Genomic DNA, 18949 nt, shown 5'->3' with positions numbered 1-18949 from the left:
CCCCGCAAGCAGTCAATAAAGGAGCGAAAAGAAGATGAGAAACGCAGCACCCGGCACACCCCGTCACCTTCAAAGCCGGGAGTAGAAGCAAGGAATGTGTATCTCCACCAACCCCACCCCCAGCAATACGGAGTAGATACTCCATTGATATAAGATAGTGTCAATCACATGTCCCACACTGCCGCCTTAGCCTTCTCTTCCTCTTCCTTCGCCTTCGCCGCCTCCTCCTTTTCCTTATTCCGCCGCTTAATCTCTTGCTCTTTCACCGCGCGGTCATACGCCCGTTGCTCCTCCGTGCGCTTGGGCGCCCGAATTCCCAGCGCCCCCGCAATCATCCTCCCCGCTACAGCCGTCTGCTTCTCCGGCCTCCTCGCCGGCGATCTCGCCTCTGATCGTCCACCATAAGTAGGCCACGGCGGCTGCGATGCAGACGTCTGCGGTGAGATGGGCGTGGGTGGGGGGTCCAAGGGGCCTTCAGTGTAACGGATAGAAGGTGACAATGCGGGGCTGGCGAAGCGGGAGGAGGTAGCGGGGGAGGTGGATGAGATGTCGGCTGCTCCTCCTTCGGGGTCAGAGGCGGAGGCCGAGTCTACTTCATCTTCCCAGGAGTCGGCGACGGGAGCGGGCTCTTTCTTCTTCTTCACCGTGTGATGGTGTTGTTTGGGGACAGAGGTGGGGGGAGTCGGTCGGGGAATATCTTTAATGGGGCTTTTATTGGCGAGGGAGAGTTCGCGGAGAGAGGATTGTAGTTCGGAGGTTGCTGATGCTGATGCTGTTGGCGGTGTTGTTGCTGGTGGTGTGGCTGGAACGGACATTGGGGGTGGTGTTAGTTGTTGGTGTTTTGTTGCAGCTGATTATGTTATGGGAGTACCATGGGGTACTGTGGGGTGAGAAAGTAGTAACAATGGGGGAAGTCTGGGGAAGGAGGAAGGAAAGAATAGCGAAGGAAAAGGAAGAGATGATTGAGGAGGGGCTTCAGTTATTGTGGCGGCAGTACAATTGAGGGAGGGAGAAGGGAAGGTTAATAAAAGGAGGATGAAGGAAACGAACCCTTGGAATTGGAACTGGCATGTGCGGCCGCCATATCGACTACTAATTGATGAAATTCTATTATTGAAGATCTTGGAGTGGTTCGTAGCAGAACAATGCAGAGTGGTCCGACCGCTTTCAAGCAAAGCGAAAAGGTGAAATCATGAATGGCGTCAGTCCCGGCAGTGCGACCCCGCCTTTCGGGGAAGGCGGGCCCCGTGATTGGTCCTTGCATTGGGCTGGCCAGAGTTCGAGTTGGTCCATCGCTTTTGTCTTTCTGGCGAGAATTTGCAGTTTGGGGAACGGTTCACGTTTCCACCATTGTGTGGTGGCTGATCTGCGTTGGGAAGTCACTTATCATGGCCCCAGATTGGTTGTTTGACTGGCCGGTTTCTTGCTGGTGTGTACATTGTGATGGGAGAGTTGGGTCATTGATCTACATACTCCAGTTCAAGGCTGTAACGCTAACTAGCAAGGATTACTGGAGTCGTGTGATCTGATCTCAGGATGTGTATCTCTCATTATTTGGGACACTTACTTTGTAGTCCAAAGTATGTTCTCACATTTGCATTGTTTTGCATTCTGTACTGAAATACTGACTAAGCAATTGGGAGTGTGGGGTGATCTCCAAGCCTTGTTTCCAGAGCCTAGAATTCATAAAAATAGACCACTTGACATCATCTACCAATATCTCACTAGTCGATGCAATTCGATAACATTTCCTTTTCGGTGGGCGAAGGGAGCAGGGTTTTCACTCATGTGAAGTCTCATCACTTAAGATGTGCTGCCCAAGAGATCTAGAACATATTTGCTGACAGGAAGCATTAGTGCTAGTGCACCATGACTGAGAACGCAGACTGAGACATGAATCCATCGAGTAGAGGCCTTCAAAGAACAATTGAAAGGTCTATGTACCTCAGGGGGTGTTGGGGGCTGGTGCAAAATCATCTTATAGGTGTATACTGCACCGAGCATTGCTGCATACCACTAGCTACAAATGCCCCCAGCTAGATGAGGACATACACGAACTGGAAAAATATGAATAGGGAAATTTGCACGCTATACATGCACTAATATATTCAGTGCCAGTCTACACTTCCTCCAGCCTCTACACCGAAGCTGTGGCTCTGAACACCGCCGGCGGAGCATGTGGCATTTGCCTTTCCGAGTTCCAAGTACTACCCGGCAACACGTTTCCGAGACCACCAATCACAGCAATGGAAAACTGCCCCGAGAGCCCACATCCTCTTGTTTAGTACCTCGGAAACAGTCGGCAGGTTGTCCGAGACCGGCGGAGTATCCGTCTTATAAGACATCAATTCCCGAGGTTAGTCTTCCGCCCCTTCAACTCTCGCCAGGCCTGTAGACCAGTCTAGCAACTGGCTGTTGATATTGCTCTACTTTACGAAGTGGCCGTGAGTGGTGGTCACTGATTTGTTGTCTCTTCCATCATTTAAACCTATCATTCTCGCAATTGGTGTTCTTATAATACCCCACACTGAAATAGCCGGCTATTGATCTCCATCAAGTAACCACAGCACGGAACCCACTATGTCCCGCCTGGCTTCATTGTCTGCGCCGGCGAGAAGGCCTCTCGTCCGTGCTTCAGTGAGACAATCACAGGGGTTTTCGACCTCGTCCAGGACCTGCAGTTATGCGGACACGCTACAGAATTTGAAGATAGGAGCTCACACGCGGGTCTTGTTTCAGGGATTTACAGGTGGGTCTGTCTCTCAATACCTACGACCATACATTGACAATAAGTTTAGGTAGACAGGTAAGCGGGCTTCTAGTGTAATCGCAATAGGCCTTGATTAACATTCCAGGCCACTGCCAACGTCAAGGAGTCCTTAGAATGGGGTACGAAAATCGTCGGGGGCGTTAAGCCGGGCGTCGAAGGAGAGCATCTCGGTCTTCCAGTGTTCCCATCTGTAAAAGCGGTATGATTCATTGTCTACTTATCCGGGCATCATACTTATACAGACAGGCTCAAGAGAGAGCGAAACCGGACGCATCTGCGATCTACGTGCCTGGTAACCAGACTGCAAAGGCGATAGAAGAGGCTATAGAAGCGGAAATTCCTCTTGTTGTAGCAGTGGCAGAACATGTTCCTATCCATGATATTCTTCGAGTAAGCGATTCGGTTTGAGCGCTGTCTGTGAGGGCTATAAACTAATGGTGCTTAGATCCACTCCATGCTGAAGACACAGTCAAAGACGAGATTGGTCGGAGCCAACTGCCCGGGAATCATCTCTGCAATTGGTAAATGCCGGATCGGATTCCAGCCCCTGCCCTGCTTCGCACCTGGCAATATTGGCATTGTTGCGAAGTCAGGGACTCTGAGCTATGAGACTGTTGCGTCTACAACGCGGGCAGGTCTCGGACAAAGTCTCTGTATCAGCATGGGAGGGGATGTTCTAGCAGGGACTAATTTCGTCGATGCACTGAAGATCTTTGAAGAAGACCCTGACACCGAGGGGATCATCCTGGTTGGCGAGATTGGGGGCACGGCAGAGATCGATGCAGCGGAGTGGATCAAGGACTACAATCAGAGGACTGCTAACCCCAAGTATGTGGAAGAGCCAATTCGTTCCCATGGGAAGCCGTGCTGACAAGTACAGACCGATAATGGCCCTCGTTGGAGGCTTGCATGCTCCTCCTGGGCGGATTATGGGCCACGCAGGTGCTTGGACAGCAATTGGGGAGCCCGGCGCGAAGGCCAAGTATGAAGCGCTCGAACGAGCCGGCGTGATGATGGTCAACCATCCCGAGAAGTTCGGAGAGGGAATGAAATCACTTCTGAAAACTCGCGGGCGCGCGGGCACTCCTGTAGGTCTGTTCCATGCGAAACACGACAGCTTACTTACATGGAGTAGTCTATCAATGGCGGGAATCAGCGGCGAGGCCTACATACAATGAGGCGCATCAGACCAAACCGTTACGGCGTCTCTCAGCCCCAGCAAACCAGAAGTCTTTTCATTAAGCCGTTCCAGGCTCTCGATATGCTCAGGAAAGAATCAATCCCTGTCAACGAGGCTGCACCCTCCGAGTCGGACTTTTTCTTGTCCCTCACCGTTGATAGGACAGCACTCTCGCCGTGCATTCTTGCCTCCACATCCGCTGGCTTCGGACCAGCACAGACGGGCCGGTTCCCATTTGCATACGAGGGCACGGATTTTAGCAGCACAAACCCCCTGGTTGCAACGGTTGCCTCCCACCTGCAGCTTCCCGCAACGGCACACGACAACCTGGCGCAGCTGCTGCAGGGATTATGGCGGGTTTTCAGGGAAAAGGAGGCGTACCTCCTGGGAGTACGCGCCAACGCCACAAGTGCCTTTGAAGTCCGCGATGCCCGCTTTGGGTTCGATGACGCAGCCTTTCGGAGCTCAGGACGCCAGAAAGATGTACAGCAACTGAGAAACCCAGCAGAAGAGGTGCCTGAGGAAGTCGAAGCCGAGAAGGATGGCATTGTCTACGTCAAGTGAGTTACCCCAGTCATCCCTGTGTAGCCTACGCTGACCGAGCACAGACTGAAAGGAAAGGGAAGCATCGGAACCCTAGGTAAGTACATTCCCCCAAACCCCACATCTAGAGGTTACCATCCCACTGACCTCGTAGTGAACGGCGCGGGCCTGGCAATGAACACGGTGGACGCGCTGACGATCCATGGCGGACACTGCGCGAACTTCCTGGATACGGGCGGCAAAGCCACGACCGAGACAGTCAAGTCCTCATTTCGGATCATCACGTCGGACCGACGCGTGAAAGCGATCTTCGTGAACATCTTCGGGGGGTTGACACGGTGCGACATGATCGCGGAAGGGATCATCCTCGCATTTCAGGAGATGAAGATGACGGTGCCCGTGGTGGTACGACTGCGCGGGACAAACGAGGAGCGTGGGCAGCAGATGGTCAGTTTGATTCCTTTTAAACTTTTTTCCGATACTTAATCATGAAAAGCTAATCAATTAATGTTCCGGATAGATCGCGGAGAGTGGGTTGCCACTGGAGGCATTTGACAGTTTCGAAGCGGCAGCAAAGCGAGTGATTAACTTGGCCGACAAACAGTAAACTAACTAGATAGTCAATATCAATCAATTCCATCACTCCTAGATGAAATTAACGTTCTAGACACATGGCATTAAAGCGAGGTACGTAACGTTCACCCATCGCTCCGAGCCAATGACTCCTCTCCCGGCAGGAACCCATCCAAGGAAACATAGGAGTACGTAAGTGCAAGTCGTCAAATGAAATCGACCCCGCGATCGGCGCCGCCCCGCTGTTTCACCCTTTTCTATCCCAATCCTTTTTCTACGTACTTCAACCCCTCCTCCTCTTCCCTTTCTCTCCAAACCCTCCTCTTCCTCCCAATCACCCACACCATACACACACACCCTCAAAATGGCCACGTACGTCCCCAATCCCCTACCACCCCAACAACTTCTAACCCACCGCAGCAACATCACCTACCACGCCAGCGGGCTCACCCGCACCGAGCGCAACACCCTCCGGTCCCAACGGGGTCTCACAATCTGGCTGACTGGACTCTCCGCGTCCGGCAAATCCACACTGGCCGTCGAACTGGAGCACCAACTAGTGCGCGACCGGGGAGTGCACGCGTACCGACTGGACGGCGACAACATCCGGTTCGGACTCAACAAGGACCTAGGATTCAGCGAAGCCGACCGGAACGAGAACATCCGCCGCATCGCCGAAGTGGCCAAGCTGTTTGCTGACTCCTCCGCTATCGCCATTACTTCTTTCATCTCGCCGTACCGCAAGGACCGCGACACCGCGAGACAGTTGCATGAGGTGCCCACGCCCGGAGAGGAGACGGGTCTGCCGTTCGTCGAGGTGTATGTTGATGTGCCGGTGGAGGTGGCGGAGCAGCGTGACCCCAAGGGATTGTATAAGAAGGCGAGGGAGGGCGTGATTAAGGAGTTTACCGGTATTAGTGCCCCGTATGAGGCGCCGGTGAAGCCTGAGGTTCATGTCAAGAATCATGAGGTGCCCGTGCAGGAGGCTGTGGCGCAGATTATTCGGTATTTGGATGAGCAGGGGTATTTGCCTGCTAAGAAGGAGTAGAGTATTCATCATTCCTCTGGAGGGGATGGGGGTTTAGACTAGTAGATAGATGATAGATAGAGATGTATTGGTTGTATATATGAATTGGGTTTTACTTTACTGCTTACTACTTACTTGTAGTGCTTGAATGTGGCTAGGCTGGATAGATGGATTGAGGGGGATTGAGTACTTCTATGTACGTACGCTAGACTTATAAACAGGAAGAGAATAGATCCAAGCATAAAACAATGGTGCAAACTAGCAAAGGCCGCTGGCTAGTTGAACTCAAACTCATAATACACATATGCTGTATACTCCGGCCCGCCCTCGCCGTGCATCTCGCCCGGGTCGTCGCGCTTCACTCGGCCCTTCTTGTCGCGCCCGAACGCATTGCCCGCCAGGTACGAGTACTTGTCGTCCAGATTGCGCTTCGCTTTGTCTGCCTGCTTCGTTCCGGGAGTCTGGTCTAGTTAGCAAACAAACACAATTCAAACACAAAGTAGAAAACGAACTCACCCGGATCAACGTGCACACAAAGTCCAGCGGCAGTCCATACCGCAACACCGTCTCCACAAACACCCGCAGCACATACACATGGATCCAGACCATCACGGCTTCACTCCACGCCGTCCGTCCCAGCCGGAGCGTCTCCCCCCAGAGCTTGCGCTCGTCACCGCCCACCCGCTCGAACTCCTTCCGTTCCTCCTCCTTGCCTCCCTCGATGTACTTGAAGTCGCGCGGAATCCACTTGTTCTCACGGCACTTGTGCACAAACTCCAGGCTGTGCTTCTTGAACGTCGTGACGGCGTACAGTGTGAAATCGTCGTCCGAAGCAACCAGCGTCGCCGACCGCGGCACCACCATCGGCGCCACGGTCTCGTAGATCTTCAGGAACTCCTTGACTTGCTGGGCGGGCACAGCGACAAGGTGCGTCTCGATGTATTCGGAGTCGCGGACGAGGGTGCGGGGGTCGACGACCGAGGAGAGGGATTTGGTGGACAGGTTGCCCCTATAGCAGAGCAAGCAGATCAGACAACGGTCCTCCTGATATGGAGCGTAAAGTAAAGTAAAGTAAAGTAATAAACTCACGTCTGCTTCCGCTGCAACGTCGCCAACGTATTCTTCACCTGATTATACTGGGTATATTTCGAGCGGATGTCGTTATCGATACTCGCTGCTTCCTGTTCCACCCGTCAGCATATCCTTTATACAGAACTAACTGGCATAACCCACCTTCTGCAGCAAATCAATCAGTTCCCCCAACGGCTTATCAGCCCTATACTTGACTTTATTCCACGAGAACGTGCGCAAGTACTGATCCACCGGTTCTAGAAGACCCCGTCAACACAAAACACACGTCACTTCCCAAGAAACATATGCTGTGATAAAAACATACTATCATTCACCGTCTTCATCTTATCAATCTGCGCCTCATCCCCCTCCAGAATATTCTTCAGCGCATCGCCAACCTTGGCCACCACCCCCTGGCAGCCGGCCTCAAGCTTAGCCAGCTCATCGGCCTGCTGCACCAGAGCATCGAGCGTACCGATCTTGAACTCGGGGATGGGGAACGGCGCAACAGAGCCATTTTCGGATGAGACGGTGGCGGAGATGGCGTCGAGGGCGTCGTCGCGGTGGTGGGAGGGGGTGATGGACGTGGGGAAGGAGACGAGGAGGTACTTGGTGGATTTGGACATGGTGGCCGGGGGGTATATGATATTAGTAACTAGTTGGGTGTAAGGAGGGTGCCACGCATGTGGTCTGGCGGTGCAGACGGGGAAAGTAGTTAAGGAAGATGGGCTGTGGAGAGAGAGAGGTCAAGGGGGGAGGTGGGTTGGAGTTGAACTGGAGCTGGAGCTGTTGGTGCGGAGGAGAATCGATTGCGGTCGGTCGGTCGGTCGTCACTCGGAGGCGGTCGGCGGCGGTGGTTGGCTTCGTTGAGTGGGTTTGATTGGTACATGTTGATTCTGGAGTCATTGGACTATCTCTATGAGGGAGGGAATGCTATTTTATTTCGTCTATTACGGTGTTTATTGTCTGACTTAATGGCTTAGGGTTATACTACTGTTGTTGATGTGTTATGCATCGAAGAGGCCACCTACTACTAACTATAAGCTAGTGAGTAGGTAGTATATAGGCCGCGCCGCATCTTATACTATGCTCTACAGTTGTAGAAGACAATACCAGTGAGTTCAAATTGTGCCTAAACACAAAGATAAATTAAATGACATATCTGGCATGGAAACCTTTTGCGACTGCTCCTTAAGGCTGTAAAGTGTACTGTGCTGCCACCAATAGACATGTCGTTTCAGGTCCTGCAACGGCGCATCAACTGTGCCTCTAACCTCCAGCCCTACTACTACCTTGCATGAAACCATATTGAACCAAGCAGCTCCATATGTAGCCGGCTCACATAGCATCAACATCATCAGAAGCAGCTTGAACCCTCATTTCATCGACACAGCGCGCACCTCTTGTACCGACCAGACCAGACCAGACCAGCACGAGGAGAATTCGACTCGACCATGTCACATACACCAGCGCAAAGCAGCCAGCCACCAGTTCGACAATCAAAGCAAAACCCCCTCAATTTCACTCATCATGTCATCACCAAATGATTAAGATAATTCCCTATGTCGACACCGATATCACCTCACTTCGCCACCGAAATCGAAGCCCGTCCCGACAGCGACTCCCTGCGCTGCTTCCTCAACGCCTTCTCGGTATCCATAAGCAAGTTCTGTACCGATCTGCTTCCGCGCGCATTAGATCTCACACCGTCGTCGTTGAGGAGCTCCGTCAGCGCGGCTTTCACTTTATGGTCGTTGCCACAGGCTACTGTGCTGCTTGCGCTGTCTTTCTTGATGTGGTGGTGCTTGTATTCGTCATCACCGCTCTCCTGGGCGGCAGGAGAGTAGGACGTCGAGCGTTTCATAGGATGGATTGTGTGGATGGTTGGGACTTTGTCTGCTGAGGCGATGGGGTGGTAGGTGTTGTTGTTGTAGGACATCTTCTTTTTTTTTCTTCGTTTCTCTATCAATCTGTTCTTCTTAGTTTGAAGATGTTGATCTTTGATAGATTAAAATTTTAAGATTGATGTGAAAGAATGAAGATCAGCGGCGTATTCCGCCCTTTATTTTCTTTTTTTTTATACGAAGCCAGTAGTGACAGTGTCAGTGGATTGGATGGAGAGATGAGATATCGAAGCCCGTTTTGGGGTAAGTAGACGATTGATTGGAGTCACTATGACGTCTAAGACGTTGAGAAATGATCTGCAGAGGTGATGAGGTACTTTATATGGGCTGAGTTAGGATTGGGGAAGGGGAGGAGGGATCTTATGAGCAGGAAAGTAAAGTACGTCTTTCTTTTGTATTCAATGGTTGGTTGTTTTATTCACTCAGTAACTAACACATGTAGCGGATGATGGATAAGTAGTAATGGGTAACTAACTAAGTGGTAACTACCGGTTCACTCTGACATCATAAGGGTACCTTTTTTCTTTTTCTTTATGGTTTAAACTTCCGTCTTTCACTGCAGATGTAGTGTGACAAGAGCCTATTTTTGTGATATTTGTACCTGGGGTGATTACGTTGACAGGTCAATGAACACATTGAAGATCTTATTGAATGGAAGTAAAAAAGGGTTACGATATCTCACCATGGCAAAATAGGAAATATCGCTGGTTGGGCGGGATGTACGAGTCCGAACAAGATCAAGCGGTGCTGATTGGCGGGGTGCGATGCCGTGGGCAGCCATGGTTGAAATGTGAACTAAGTTCTTTTTGCCTCTTGCCATCCATCCCCTCCATCCATCCATTGTTCTTATCCTACGAGACACGAAACTGATACTCGTCTCCCCGGTCCAGATACACAACCTCCCCATCCAACCCAGCGGCCTGCACTTGCGCCCGGAAATCATCCAACGAACTTGCAAACACGTCATAGTCATCATAATGAATGGGGATAGTCACTTGTGGTCGAATCAATTTTATCAGTTCCACTCCCTGTTTCGCGTCCATGGTTACCATCATCGCTAATGGCAACATGGACGGCGAGGGTACTGTCGTGCCACCTAGATGAACCAGCATCAGGTCAATCGGATGTCCTGCATACCGGCGGGGAATCTCCTTGAGATCATCGAACATGAGCGTGTCCCCTGAGATGTAGATTCTATAACCGGAGGTGAAATTGTCTGCGTTGTCGTTGTTGTCACCGTAGCCTAGCTCGAGCATCCATCCGTTTGTAGGAGGGATCTACTCCGTTGTACTAATCAATGTCTGTCAAGCTAAGATGTACGTGGAGGAAGAAACATACCGCCCCAACCAGCTCATTCAGTTTCTCTAACGGCTTTCCAACCGGGATATGTTTCCCTGGCATACCGGTTATCCGGAGCTTGGGCCGTTGCTGTCGCTGTGCGTCATTCTGGTTGTGTTTGATATCGACTGTAAGCTGCTCGTATACCTCCACACTAGATACTCTCGTGAACGAGTCATCTCCTTTAGACGTCAAAATGGATTTGGCATGGGGTGTAGTAACGATGGGAAGGTCGCGACGGAGGGAAGCTTCGACTTTCTGATCGAAATGATCGCTATAATTTTGCTCATCAGCCTGTTTCTTTCCCAATTCGGTCTTATGTGAAGATGGATGTCTACCCGTGATAATGAGATAGAAGCACCAAGTCGATCCGCGGTAGCTCTTCCAAGTCTACAGCCGGGTTCGTCCTGCGAGTCGAGGATACCCCAGGGCCGAGATGGACGTGGTCCCCTGCGTGAAGAAAGTTGGGCTGAGCTAGTTAGTTAGCATCCTATGATATCTCCTGCATCTATCTAGACTTCCGGATTGGCGCATGTGGTACATACATCAGTCATGATGCGGATACCGTGCCATTGACTACATCGCTCGGTTAGTTCATGGCTCAATCTCATGATCTAGAGAGGGATCACGCGCATGATTGTCGTGGCAGTGCCAACGAAGTATATCGACGCATTCTCTCCGCCTGGTTTGGCGGGATGAACCCTGCTTTCTTTGGCTGGGGGGAGCTTCGATGGAGGGTCGACAGAGGACGGAGGGTGTCTTGTCGGGGGCTGGAGGTCATTGGGATCAATAGTGATGCTTTTAGCCATCGTGGATGATTGCGCCAGCCGAAGTAGTATGATGCTGGATGTTGATACTTCGTAGTGAGCAGCTGGTGTTGTTTTGGGGATGTTCACAAGCTGGCGTGAGTGTGACGTCAAATGCAACCTCCAGATCGTGAAACTCTATTGGAAGTAAACATGGATCTGCAATCCTCCGGACCTGAATATCCATTCGGTAACAAGTTATGCATTAGTCAGGTTGATGCCTGTGCGACAATGATCATAGCAATTCCACGGTGTCTTCATAACCTGGGCTGTAGCCTAATGCCTATATGAGAAGGTCACAACGGCAGCTACTGTGATCCTTTTCTTCTCGTGCTCTGGGTTTGTAAATCAAAGTTCACAATCTAGAAATAGGTATAGTATACTGAACAAAAGTTATCTATATGTACAATCCAAATGTAGCTCTCCAACCATCTATACGCCTGTTAAATGTTCGAGTCGCAATGACTTTCAAGAAGTATCCAATATTTATAGATCAAATCGAAATCAGATGGGTGCCGATTATTTGGTCATGTTGTAGAGAGTCGACATTGCCTGCATGTCTGATTAGCCTCGTCTTGCATCATGGTTCGATCATCTGAACCTACCGCAGCCTGCTTGGGCTCAATAAACAGGGCCTTGGCCTCCACGAGCACAACCGGTTCCTTTCCGTCCTCGGGAAGCGTCTCAATGCGACCTTCCACCCAGGCCTTCCGACCCTCGACCTTGACAGTCTCCGCCCGCAAAACGGCATAGTTGCCGGCCATGGCGGGTTTGCGGTAATCCAAGTTCAAGTTGGCGGTCACACCCACATTATTCGGCAGAGCAGGAAAGCAGCAGCGGCCCATGGCCTCATCCAGCAATGTGGCCAGCAATCCACCGTGCACAATTCCCGGGTGACCGCAAAGGTTGGGTCCGAGGTAGAAAATCGAGACCAAGCTCTTTCCGCCCTCTTCACAGAATACTAGCGGGGGAGCCACAATCTTGTCCGGTCCAGCGAGTGTGCCGCCTGTGAGAGTGCGCGCGCGCAGCTTCTCCGGTATCTTCATGTGTGGGCGGGACTCGGTGAAAGCAGGATCGTTGCGCAGCGACACGGCCAGAGGGTGGTTGCGGATATAGTCGTTGACCTCCTTGGAGAACTCATCGTGAGGGACGAAGGCGGAGAGAGTCTCCTCATCGGTAGCTAGACTGAGCGTCATCATGCGCGACACAGATTTGGAGGTTTGGTAGGTCAAGCCAGCAGTGAAAGCGACGACTGCTAGAGTGGTGAATCCGACGAAGCGGCGAAAGCGGGAGCGAGTCGGAGGTGCTTGTGAGGGGAAGGATGCGGCCTCTGTGAGTTTGATGGTGATTAGTTAGGGCACTTAATTTGATTTATATGTTCTGGAAGTTATTCAAAGCATAAAGTGTAGTGCAAGGAAGGGGGGCATACATACCTGCAGAAGCAGTGGAATAAACTCTGTGTGCAAGAGGTTGGGATAGGGAGATGCCTCGGCACAGAGCAGAAAATTGGGTGGGAGGCAAACGCGACAGAGGAAGAGCATGAGCAACAGCTCTGGCCATGTTAGTGGAGCCTAGCATTGTTGGGACCGGCGGCATGGCGACGATTGTGGACTCTCTCTGACACTGGAGATGGAACGAGAGGGTTTCTTGGGTTTCTTATAGGGGAGAACAGAAAAAGGAGAGTCGAACGGAATGAATCGACTTGGGGGGTTGAAGCGCAAAGAAGCCCCTCGATCAGATCAGCAGAGCCTCGATGTTGCTTTGCTTTTGCGGCGCCATTCAAAACCAGTTCCAGCAGAAATATTCAAATTGCCCTCGCCCTGTTCATTTTCCCAGGAGGAAGTCCCATGAATTTCCACATCGTGAAAATCGGTCGAGGCTCCGTTGATTGGCGTCGGGCGGGGCGGCACTGCGTTGGAACCTCGGCTGCTCTTGCAAGGGGCCCTGCAATTGACTTTTCGCAACTTCCTCATTGTCCATTGTAAGAGTCGGGGGAGGGATAGTACGCAGTAGTCTTGATGGCGAGAGAAACTGAAATCATTTTCCAGATTCCCCTTATAAAATATAGGGGTAAGTTGGGTTTAAATGGTCTGTCCTTCAATTCGGTAAATCTGACAATCCTTCCCGATTAATAACTCCGCCTCCGCATCTTATCTGCCTTCTTCTTCTGCTCTTCCTCTTCCTTCGCCTCGTCGATCAGCTTGCTCCACCATGCTGTCTCCATTACATATCTATGCTGGTTCAGAATCATGCTTGGTAGCGCTTCATGTAGATAGAAAAAAGCAACCGACCCAGCTTCCCGCGGGACTCAGACCTCTCTCTGTTGTACAGATGACCCTTCCGCTTCATGCCAGGGAGAGACGCTAAAAACGCTTGCCTGCACGATCATCGTGCTTCAGACTGGTCATACGGAGCCACAAAGGTTACATTGCAGCGATAACCCTGGTCAATAATTTATATCAGGGGCATGAGATTGCTCTTCATGCTTGACGAGCATGTCGATGATACTCCCCTCCCCCCTCCTTCTCGCGGGGACATGGTCTCATTCCTGTCTCCCTTGATGGCCATGTCAGCATACCAGTCTAATTCTGTAAACATATACCACGCCCGTCACTCGCTTCTGTCATTCCCTTGCTCAATCAATCATCGCCGACATGATTAATTGGAAGCATTTGGCAGTGTCCGTAGCCCTCCCCTGCATTGCAGGTTGCGCCAACTCTTCCGCGTCGGTCGACGACTATGATGTTCTACAATACATCAATCCTCTGATTGGAAGCGCTAATGGAGGTATGCACGAGGTCTACCCCGTTATAGCTATGTTTAGGGCAAGATTCTGACCGCCGTGGTTTTCAGGTAATGTCTTCGCGGGCGCAACGATCCCATACGGCATGGCCAAGGCTGTCGCCGATACGGACTCGGCCAATAATCAGGGAGGCTTCGCCTATGATGGCAGTAGTATTACCGGATTTTCTAGCATGCATGATTCGGGGACTGGGGGTCAGCCATCTTTGGGTGTTTTCCCTCTCTTCCCGTACGTGACCTGCAAAGACGACGATGTCAATGGCTGCGCTTATCCCAAGAAGGACCGGACGACCTCCTACAACTCTGGATCAGTCAAGTCCAGTCCCGGGTACTTTGGGCTAAACATGAGCTCTGGTATCCAGGTGGACATGACCACCGCTCATCATACGGCTCTTTTTCGCTTTCAATTTCCGGTCGACAAGCCGTCGAGCCCTTTGATCCTCTTAGATCTGTCCGACCTGTCGGATACTCGCCAGGACAATGGCACTATTTCCGTAGATCCTACCACAGGACGCATGACCGGCCATGCACGATTTCTTCCCAGCTTTGGAAGTGGCTCCTATGTGCCGTACTTCTGCGCCGACTACCATGGTACGGGTGATATCCGAGATAATGGCATCTTCGTTGATGCACGGGCCAGCGTAGATGTCAAGAACCTTACTATATCACGGAGCATCAATGGATACCCGCTACCGGTTCGTAACGTATGCCTCGATTAACATGTATGTCATATTGACAATTCTCAGGGTGGTGCCTTTATTCGATTCAATTCGTCCGCGGACAACGTGATACATGCTCGGGTGGGATTGAGCTTCATCAGCAGCGACCAGGCATGTCAGAATGCCGAAGCTGAAATCCCCGACTTTGACTTCAACAAGACTCAAACTGCAGCTGTAAACATGTGGACAGAGAAGATGGCTCCGATCCGTGTGTCGCGGAATGGCATTAACTCAAGTATGCTTACCAATTTCTACAGCGGGATCTACCGGACCATGGTCAACCCACAAGACTATACAGGAGAGAACCCGTTGTGGGACAGCTCCGAGCCCTACTTTGACTCGTTCTACTGGTATGTAGTGTGACCCCGGAATAATCTGTTCAATGCTGATCTCTGCAGCCTGTGGGACTCGTTCCGGTCCCAGATGCCGTTTCTCACAATCTTCGATCCAGCTTCACTCACTCGCATTATTCGCTCCTTGATCGATACACAGCGGCATCTAGGATGGCTTCCAGATTGCCGTATGTCGCTTTGCAAAGGTATGTATCACCCCCCATCCAGCAATATCAGAATCTAACCCTCTCAGGATACACGCAGGGTGGCTCGAACGCCGACGTCATTCTGGCCGACGCATACGCCAAAGGCATCTCAGACGGCATCGACTGGGATGCAGGCTATGCCGCTGTAGTGAAAGACGCCGAGGAAGAACCATTTGACTGGTCAAACGAGGGACGTGGTGGACTAATGAGCTGGAAGGCATCAAACTACATCCCCGTCGAGGATTTCGATTACATCGGCTTTGGGACCCTAACTCGGAGCATTTCCCGCACATTGGAGTACTCTTACAATGACTTCACTATCGCCCAAATGGCTCGGGCCATGAACAAAACCGGCGATGCCGAAAAGTACGAGGGAACGTCGCAATACTGGCAGAACCTCTTCCGAGCAGACCAAACCTCGTATCTCAACGGCACCGACACAGGCTTCCAGGGCTTCTTCCAGCCCAAATATCTCAACGGAACCTGGGGATCTCAAGTCAGTGCTCTCCCCCAATCCACCTCTACACCCCCCAACTAAACTAACCTGTATACAACCCCCCGCCAGGACCCATTAACATGCTCCAACATCGACACAAGCGGACGATCCTGCTCCTTACAAAACAACGGAGCCGAGACCTTTGAGTCCAGCATCTGGGAATACCAATTGTACGCCACCACCCCCAACCCAACCCACCCCAACCCAACTACTAACCAACCCCATCAGCTTCGTCCCCCACGACATGGCCACTCTCATCACCCTCCTCGGCGGCCCAACCCAATTCATCCGCCGCCTCGACTACCTCCACGACCAAGGCATCACCTACATCGGCAACGAGCCGGCCTTCCTCACCGTCTTCCAATACCACTACGCCAACCGGCCAGGCAAATCCACCGCGCGCGCCCACTACTACATCCCACGGTACTTCAACCCCACGCCCACGGGCCTCCCCGGCAACGACGACTCCGGAGCCATGGGCTCCTTCGTCGCCATGACCATGATGGGTCTGTTCCCGAACCCCGGTCAAAACGTCTACCTGATCACAGCGCCATTCTTTGAATCCGTCCAGATCACTTCCCCGTTGACGGGGAAGACGGCTACCGTGAAGACAGTCAACTTTGACGCGACTTATCAGAATATCTATGTCCAGTCGGCGACGCTGAATGGCCAGCCCTATACGAAGAGTTATGTGGGTCATGAGTTCTTCACTGAGGGTCAGGAGCTGGTGCTGGTGTTGGGGAGGAATGAGAGTGATTGGGGGACGGGGGTGGGGGATTTGCCGCCGTCGTTGTCGACGAAGCAGCAGGTGTTTGGGGTGGATGTTTGAGGGGGACGCTTGTGTCAGTCATTGGGATAGCTTTTGGATCGGGATATTCTATCTATCTACTGGGGTTATGCATTCAGTGATCAATCTATCTATCTTAACTATCAATTCTACCTGAGATTTGTGGGGCATTTCTTTTGCAGGGCCAGAGGCAGAAGATATAACTTCGTAATTTACAATACCTAGCACGAGGACTAGGTAAGATTGGATACTTTGTGAGTTGTCCTACATATCACAATTTCATGAACAATGTAGAAGTACGTACGTGCTGCATTACACCTGAATGGGAGGGAATATTGGGGCTTTTTAGAATTGTATCACATCTCACAATCTGGCATTGACCGACAAAACGGAGCAGCCATCACGACAGGGTTGAACCCATTGCTGGTCCCAAAGGGAGACCCGAAAGGAAAAGGAAGGAAAGAGAAAAAGAAAAAGATGAATCATCAGAATCTATGTACAAACAATGACGTCAAACATCAAGCCATCGAGAATCATCATCAGGGGGGAATCTATTGTTGAAAACCAAGCCAAACACCCACTCCTATATCACCCCGTCCATCCACAGCCAAGCCAATAAAACCGACCTAAAGGAAAAGGGTCTAAGCCTTAGGGCGATAGAACTTGCTCTCAACCCAAGGCATACCCGTAACCGTAGCCTTGCGGAGCTTGTTCCTCACCAGGACGCCAACCTCAGTGCCCTTCTTGTGCAGCCCGTTCTTGATGTAGCCCATGGCAATGTTAGTGCCACCTAAAGTAGGGCTGGGGAGGCCAGAGGTGATAACGCCAATCTGGGTGCGGGACTCATCGTTCAGATCGACGATGATGGCACCCTCACGAGCAGGAGAGCCCTTCTCGACGGTGAATCCGACACGGCGCTGGGAGAGGGTCTTGGGGGAGGCGACCTGGGGGAGGATGGTGGAGGCGCCGTTGAAGTTGGCGGTGGCGGGGTCACGACGCTCCTTGCCTACGAGCCAGGTGAGGGAGGCGCCGGGAGGGGTTTGGGAGGTGGAGATGTCGCTTCCGTAGAGACACATTCCGGCTTCGAGACGGAGAGAGTCGCGCGCGGCGAGACCGGCGAGACGGACTTCGTCGGGGTTGGAGAGGAAGAGCTCGGTGACGTGAGCAGGTAGGGTGGCGTCACTGGCAGTGGGGATGGAGATCTCGAAGCCGTCTTCGCCGGTGTAGCCGGTGCGGGAGACGAGGAGGGGCTGCGGGGTGGTGGTGCCGTCGGGGAAGGTGAGGTGCAGCTCTCGGCAGTTACCGAAGTAGAGGGTGGAGAGGTCGGAGTTGGCGCCGTCGGGGGTGACGAGGGATTGAAGGACGGAAGCAGCTTTAGGACCCTGGAGGGCAACAAGGGCGCGGTCCTCGAGGATCTCCCACTTCAGGCTGTCGGGGCCGTGGGCTTGCTTGTAGGTGTCGATCTCGGCTTGCAGGAAGGCCAAGTCCTCTGTGCGACGACCAGCATTGGTCACAAAGTAGAAGGAGTCGTCGGTACGACGAGTGATGACAGTGTCATCGACGATACCGCCAGTCCCATCCTCCAGGAGACAAGAGAGAGTGGATTGGTTGTGGTTGAGCTTGTCGAGGGAGGAGGGGGTGACCTTCATGAGGAGGTCAAGAGCGCCGGGGCCGCTGAGCTGATGTTGGACCCTGTACTTGGTCAATTGAAAAGACTCTAGGCATTAGAGGCAAGAGGTATACGCACATATGGCTCACATCGAAAAGACTGGCCTTTTCCCGAGTCCACTTGTGGCTCTCGACATGGCTAAGGTCGGAATACTGCAAGGGCATGGAGTACCCCGCAAAGGGGACCATTTTGGCACCCCGGGCCAAGTGAAGGTCATACAGCTGAGTTTTCTTCACTGGACCTGAAGGAGCAGCTGACGAGGCATATCGAACACCTCCTTGAGCAGACAGCGAAGTCACTCGGGGAAGGGGACGAGCAGCAGCAATGGAGCTGGCCGCGGGGCGGAGAGCGCGCGGAGAAGCTGCCAGCTGCCGCGGGAGCAGAGATGCGCCATTGCCAGCGACAGAGGCGGGGCGAGCAAGTGAGCTCGAGCCCAGAAGGTGAAGACCTTTTCTCACGGAACGTACAGCAGACATGATGAGCAATTGCTGTGAGAGAAGAAGGAATTTGAGGATTTGAGATGAGGAAGAACAAAAGAAAAAGCAAGGGCAGTAGTACCAGTAGAAGTACTTCTCCATCGCCGCTGCGGAGAATCCCGCGATAAGCGGAAAAGTCACATGGTGATAGGCGATCTCCGCGGGAAGCAGTAACTTACTCAATTCGGTTAGTTCGTGAGTAGAATAGTTTATCAATCAGTTATAGAAGAGGTGAACTACTAGTGATTGC

General features: G+C 52.1%; 9 protein-coding genes across 9 annotated transcripts; 3 read left to right on the top strand and 6 right to left on the bottom strand.

Moving 5' to 3' along the window:
- Positions 1–164: 164 nt before the first annotated feature.
- AKAW2_30716S (uncharacterized protein) lies at positions 165–1084 on the bottom strand (the record flags this gene model as incomplete). The annotated part of the gene is made up of 2 exons (XM_041687261.1): positions 165–802; positions 1051–1084. 2 exons carry the CDS (start codon positions 1082–1084, stop codon positions 165–167), a joined length of 672 nt encoding a protein of 223 aa, XP_041541163.1.
- Positions 1085–2580: 1496 nt separating this feature from the next.
- AKAW2_30715A (putative succinyl-CoA synthetase subunit alpha) lies at positions 2581–5100 on the top strand (the record flags this gene model as incomplete). The annotated part of the gene is made up of 9 exons (XM_041687260.1): positions 2581–2757; positions 2856–2969; positions 3017–3160; positions 3216–3598; positions 3651–3858; positions 3906–4510; positions 4559–4590; positions 4648–4940; positions 5014–5100. The coding sequence occupies 9 exons, from the start codon at positions 2581–2583 to the stop codon at positions 5098–5100; spliced, it is 2043 nt and encodes a 680-aa protein (XP_041541162.1).
- Positions 5101–5430: 330 nt separating this feature from the next.
- MET14 (adenylyl-sulfate kinase) lies at positions 5431–6114 on the top strand (the record flags this gene model as incomplete). Its single annotated transcript, XM_041687259.1, has 2 exons — positions 5431–5438; positions 5487–6114. The coding sequence occupies 2 exons, from the start codon at positions 5431–5433 to the stop codon at positions 6112–6114; spliced, it is 636 nt and encodes a 211-aa protein (XP_041541161.1).
- A 254-nt stretch (positions 6115–6368) lies between these two features.
- On the bottom strand, positions 6369–7790 carry VMA5 (H(+)-transporting V1 sector ATPase subunit C; the record flags this gene model as incomplete). The annotated part of the gene is made up of 5 exons (XM_041687258.1): positions 6369–6554; positions 6610–7102; positions 7183–7274; positions 7327–7421; positions 7490–7790. 5 exons carry the CDS (start codon positions 7788–7790, stop codon positions 6369–6371), a joined length of 1167 nt encoding a protein of 388 aa, XP_041541160.1.
- Positions 7791–8746: 956 nt separating this feature from the next.
- On the bottom strand, positions 8747–9103 carry AKAW2_30712S (uncharacterized protein; the record flags this gene model as incomplete). The annotated part of the gene is made up of 1 exon (XM_041687256.1): positions 8747–9103. The coding sequence occupies one exon, from the start codon at positions 9101–9103 to the stop codon at positions 8747–8749; it is 357 nt and encodes a 118-aa protein (XP_041541159.1).
- Positions 9104–9919: 816 nt separating this feature from the next.
- On the bottom strand, positions 9920–11215 carry AKAW2_30711S (MBL fold metallo-hydrolase; the record flags this gene model as incomplete). The annotated part of the gene is made up of 5 exons (XM_041687255.1): positions 9920–10345; positions 10407–10680; positions 10745–10875; positions 10952–10982; positions 11040–11215. 5 exons carry the CDS (start codon positions 11213–11215, stop codon positions 9920–9922), a joined length of 1038 nt encoding a protein of 345 aa, XP_041541158.1.
- Positions 11216–11731: 516 nt separating this feature from the next.
- On the bottom strand, positions 11732–12808 carry AKAW2_30710S (PaaI family thioesterase; the record flags this gene model as incomplete). The annotated part of the gene is made up of 3 exons (XM_041687254.1): positions 11732–11764; positions 11818–12542; positions 12646–12808. 3 exons carry the CDS (start codon positions 12806–12808, stop codon positions 11732–11734), a joined length of 921 nt encoding a protein of 306 aa, XP_041541157.1.
- A 1058-nt stretch (positions 12809–13866) lies between these two features.
- Positions 13867–16596, top strand: AKAW2_30709A (glycoside hydrolase family 92 protein; the record flags this gene model as incomplete). The annotated part of the gene is made up of 7 exons (XM_041687253.1): positions 13867–13999; positions 14066–14709; positions 14761–15083; positions 15132–15271; positions 15319–15767; positions 15837–15937; positions 15996–16596. The coding sequence occupies 7 exons, from the start codon at positions 13867–13869 to the stop codon at positions 16594–16596; spliced, it is 2391 nt and encodes a 796-aa protein (XP_041541156.1).
- A 599-nt stretch (positions 16597–17195) lies between these two features.
- On the bottom strand, positions 17196–18699 carry GCV1 (glycine decarboxylase subunit T; the record flags this gene model as incomplete). The annotated part of the gene is made up of 2 exons (XM_041687252.1): positions 17196–18246; positions 18302–18699. 2 exons carry the CDS (start codon positions 18697–18699, stop codon positions 17196–17198), a joined length of 1449 nt encoding a protein of 482 aa, XP_041541155.1.
- Positions 18700–18949: the final 250 nt, after the last annotated feature.

The sequence above is a fragment of the Aspergillus luchuensis genome, chromosome 3 (assembly GCF_016861625.1).
Source record: "Aspergillus luchuensis IFO 4308 DNA, chromosome 3, nearly complete sequence".
Lineage (NCBI taxonomy): Eukaryota > Fungi > Ascomycota > Eurotiomycetes > Eurotiales > Aspergillaceae > Aspergillus > Aspergillus luchuensis.
The sequence above is the reverse complement of the archived record's forward strand: the minus strand, read 5'-3'. Positions and strand labels throughout refer to the sequence as shown.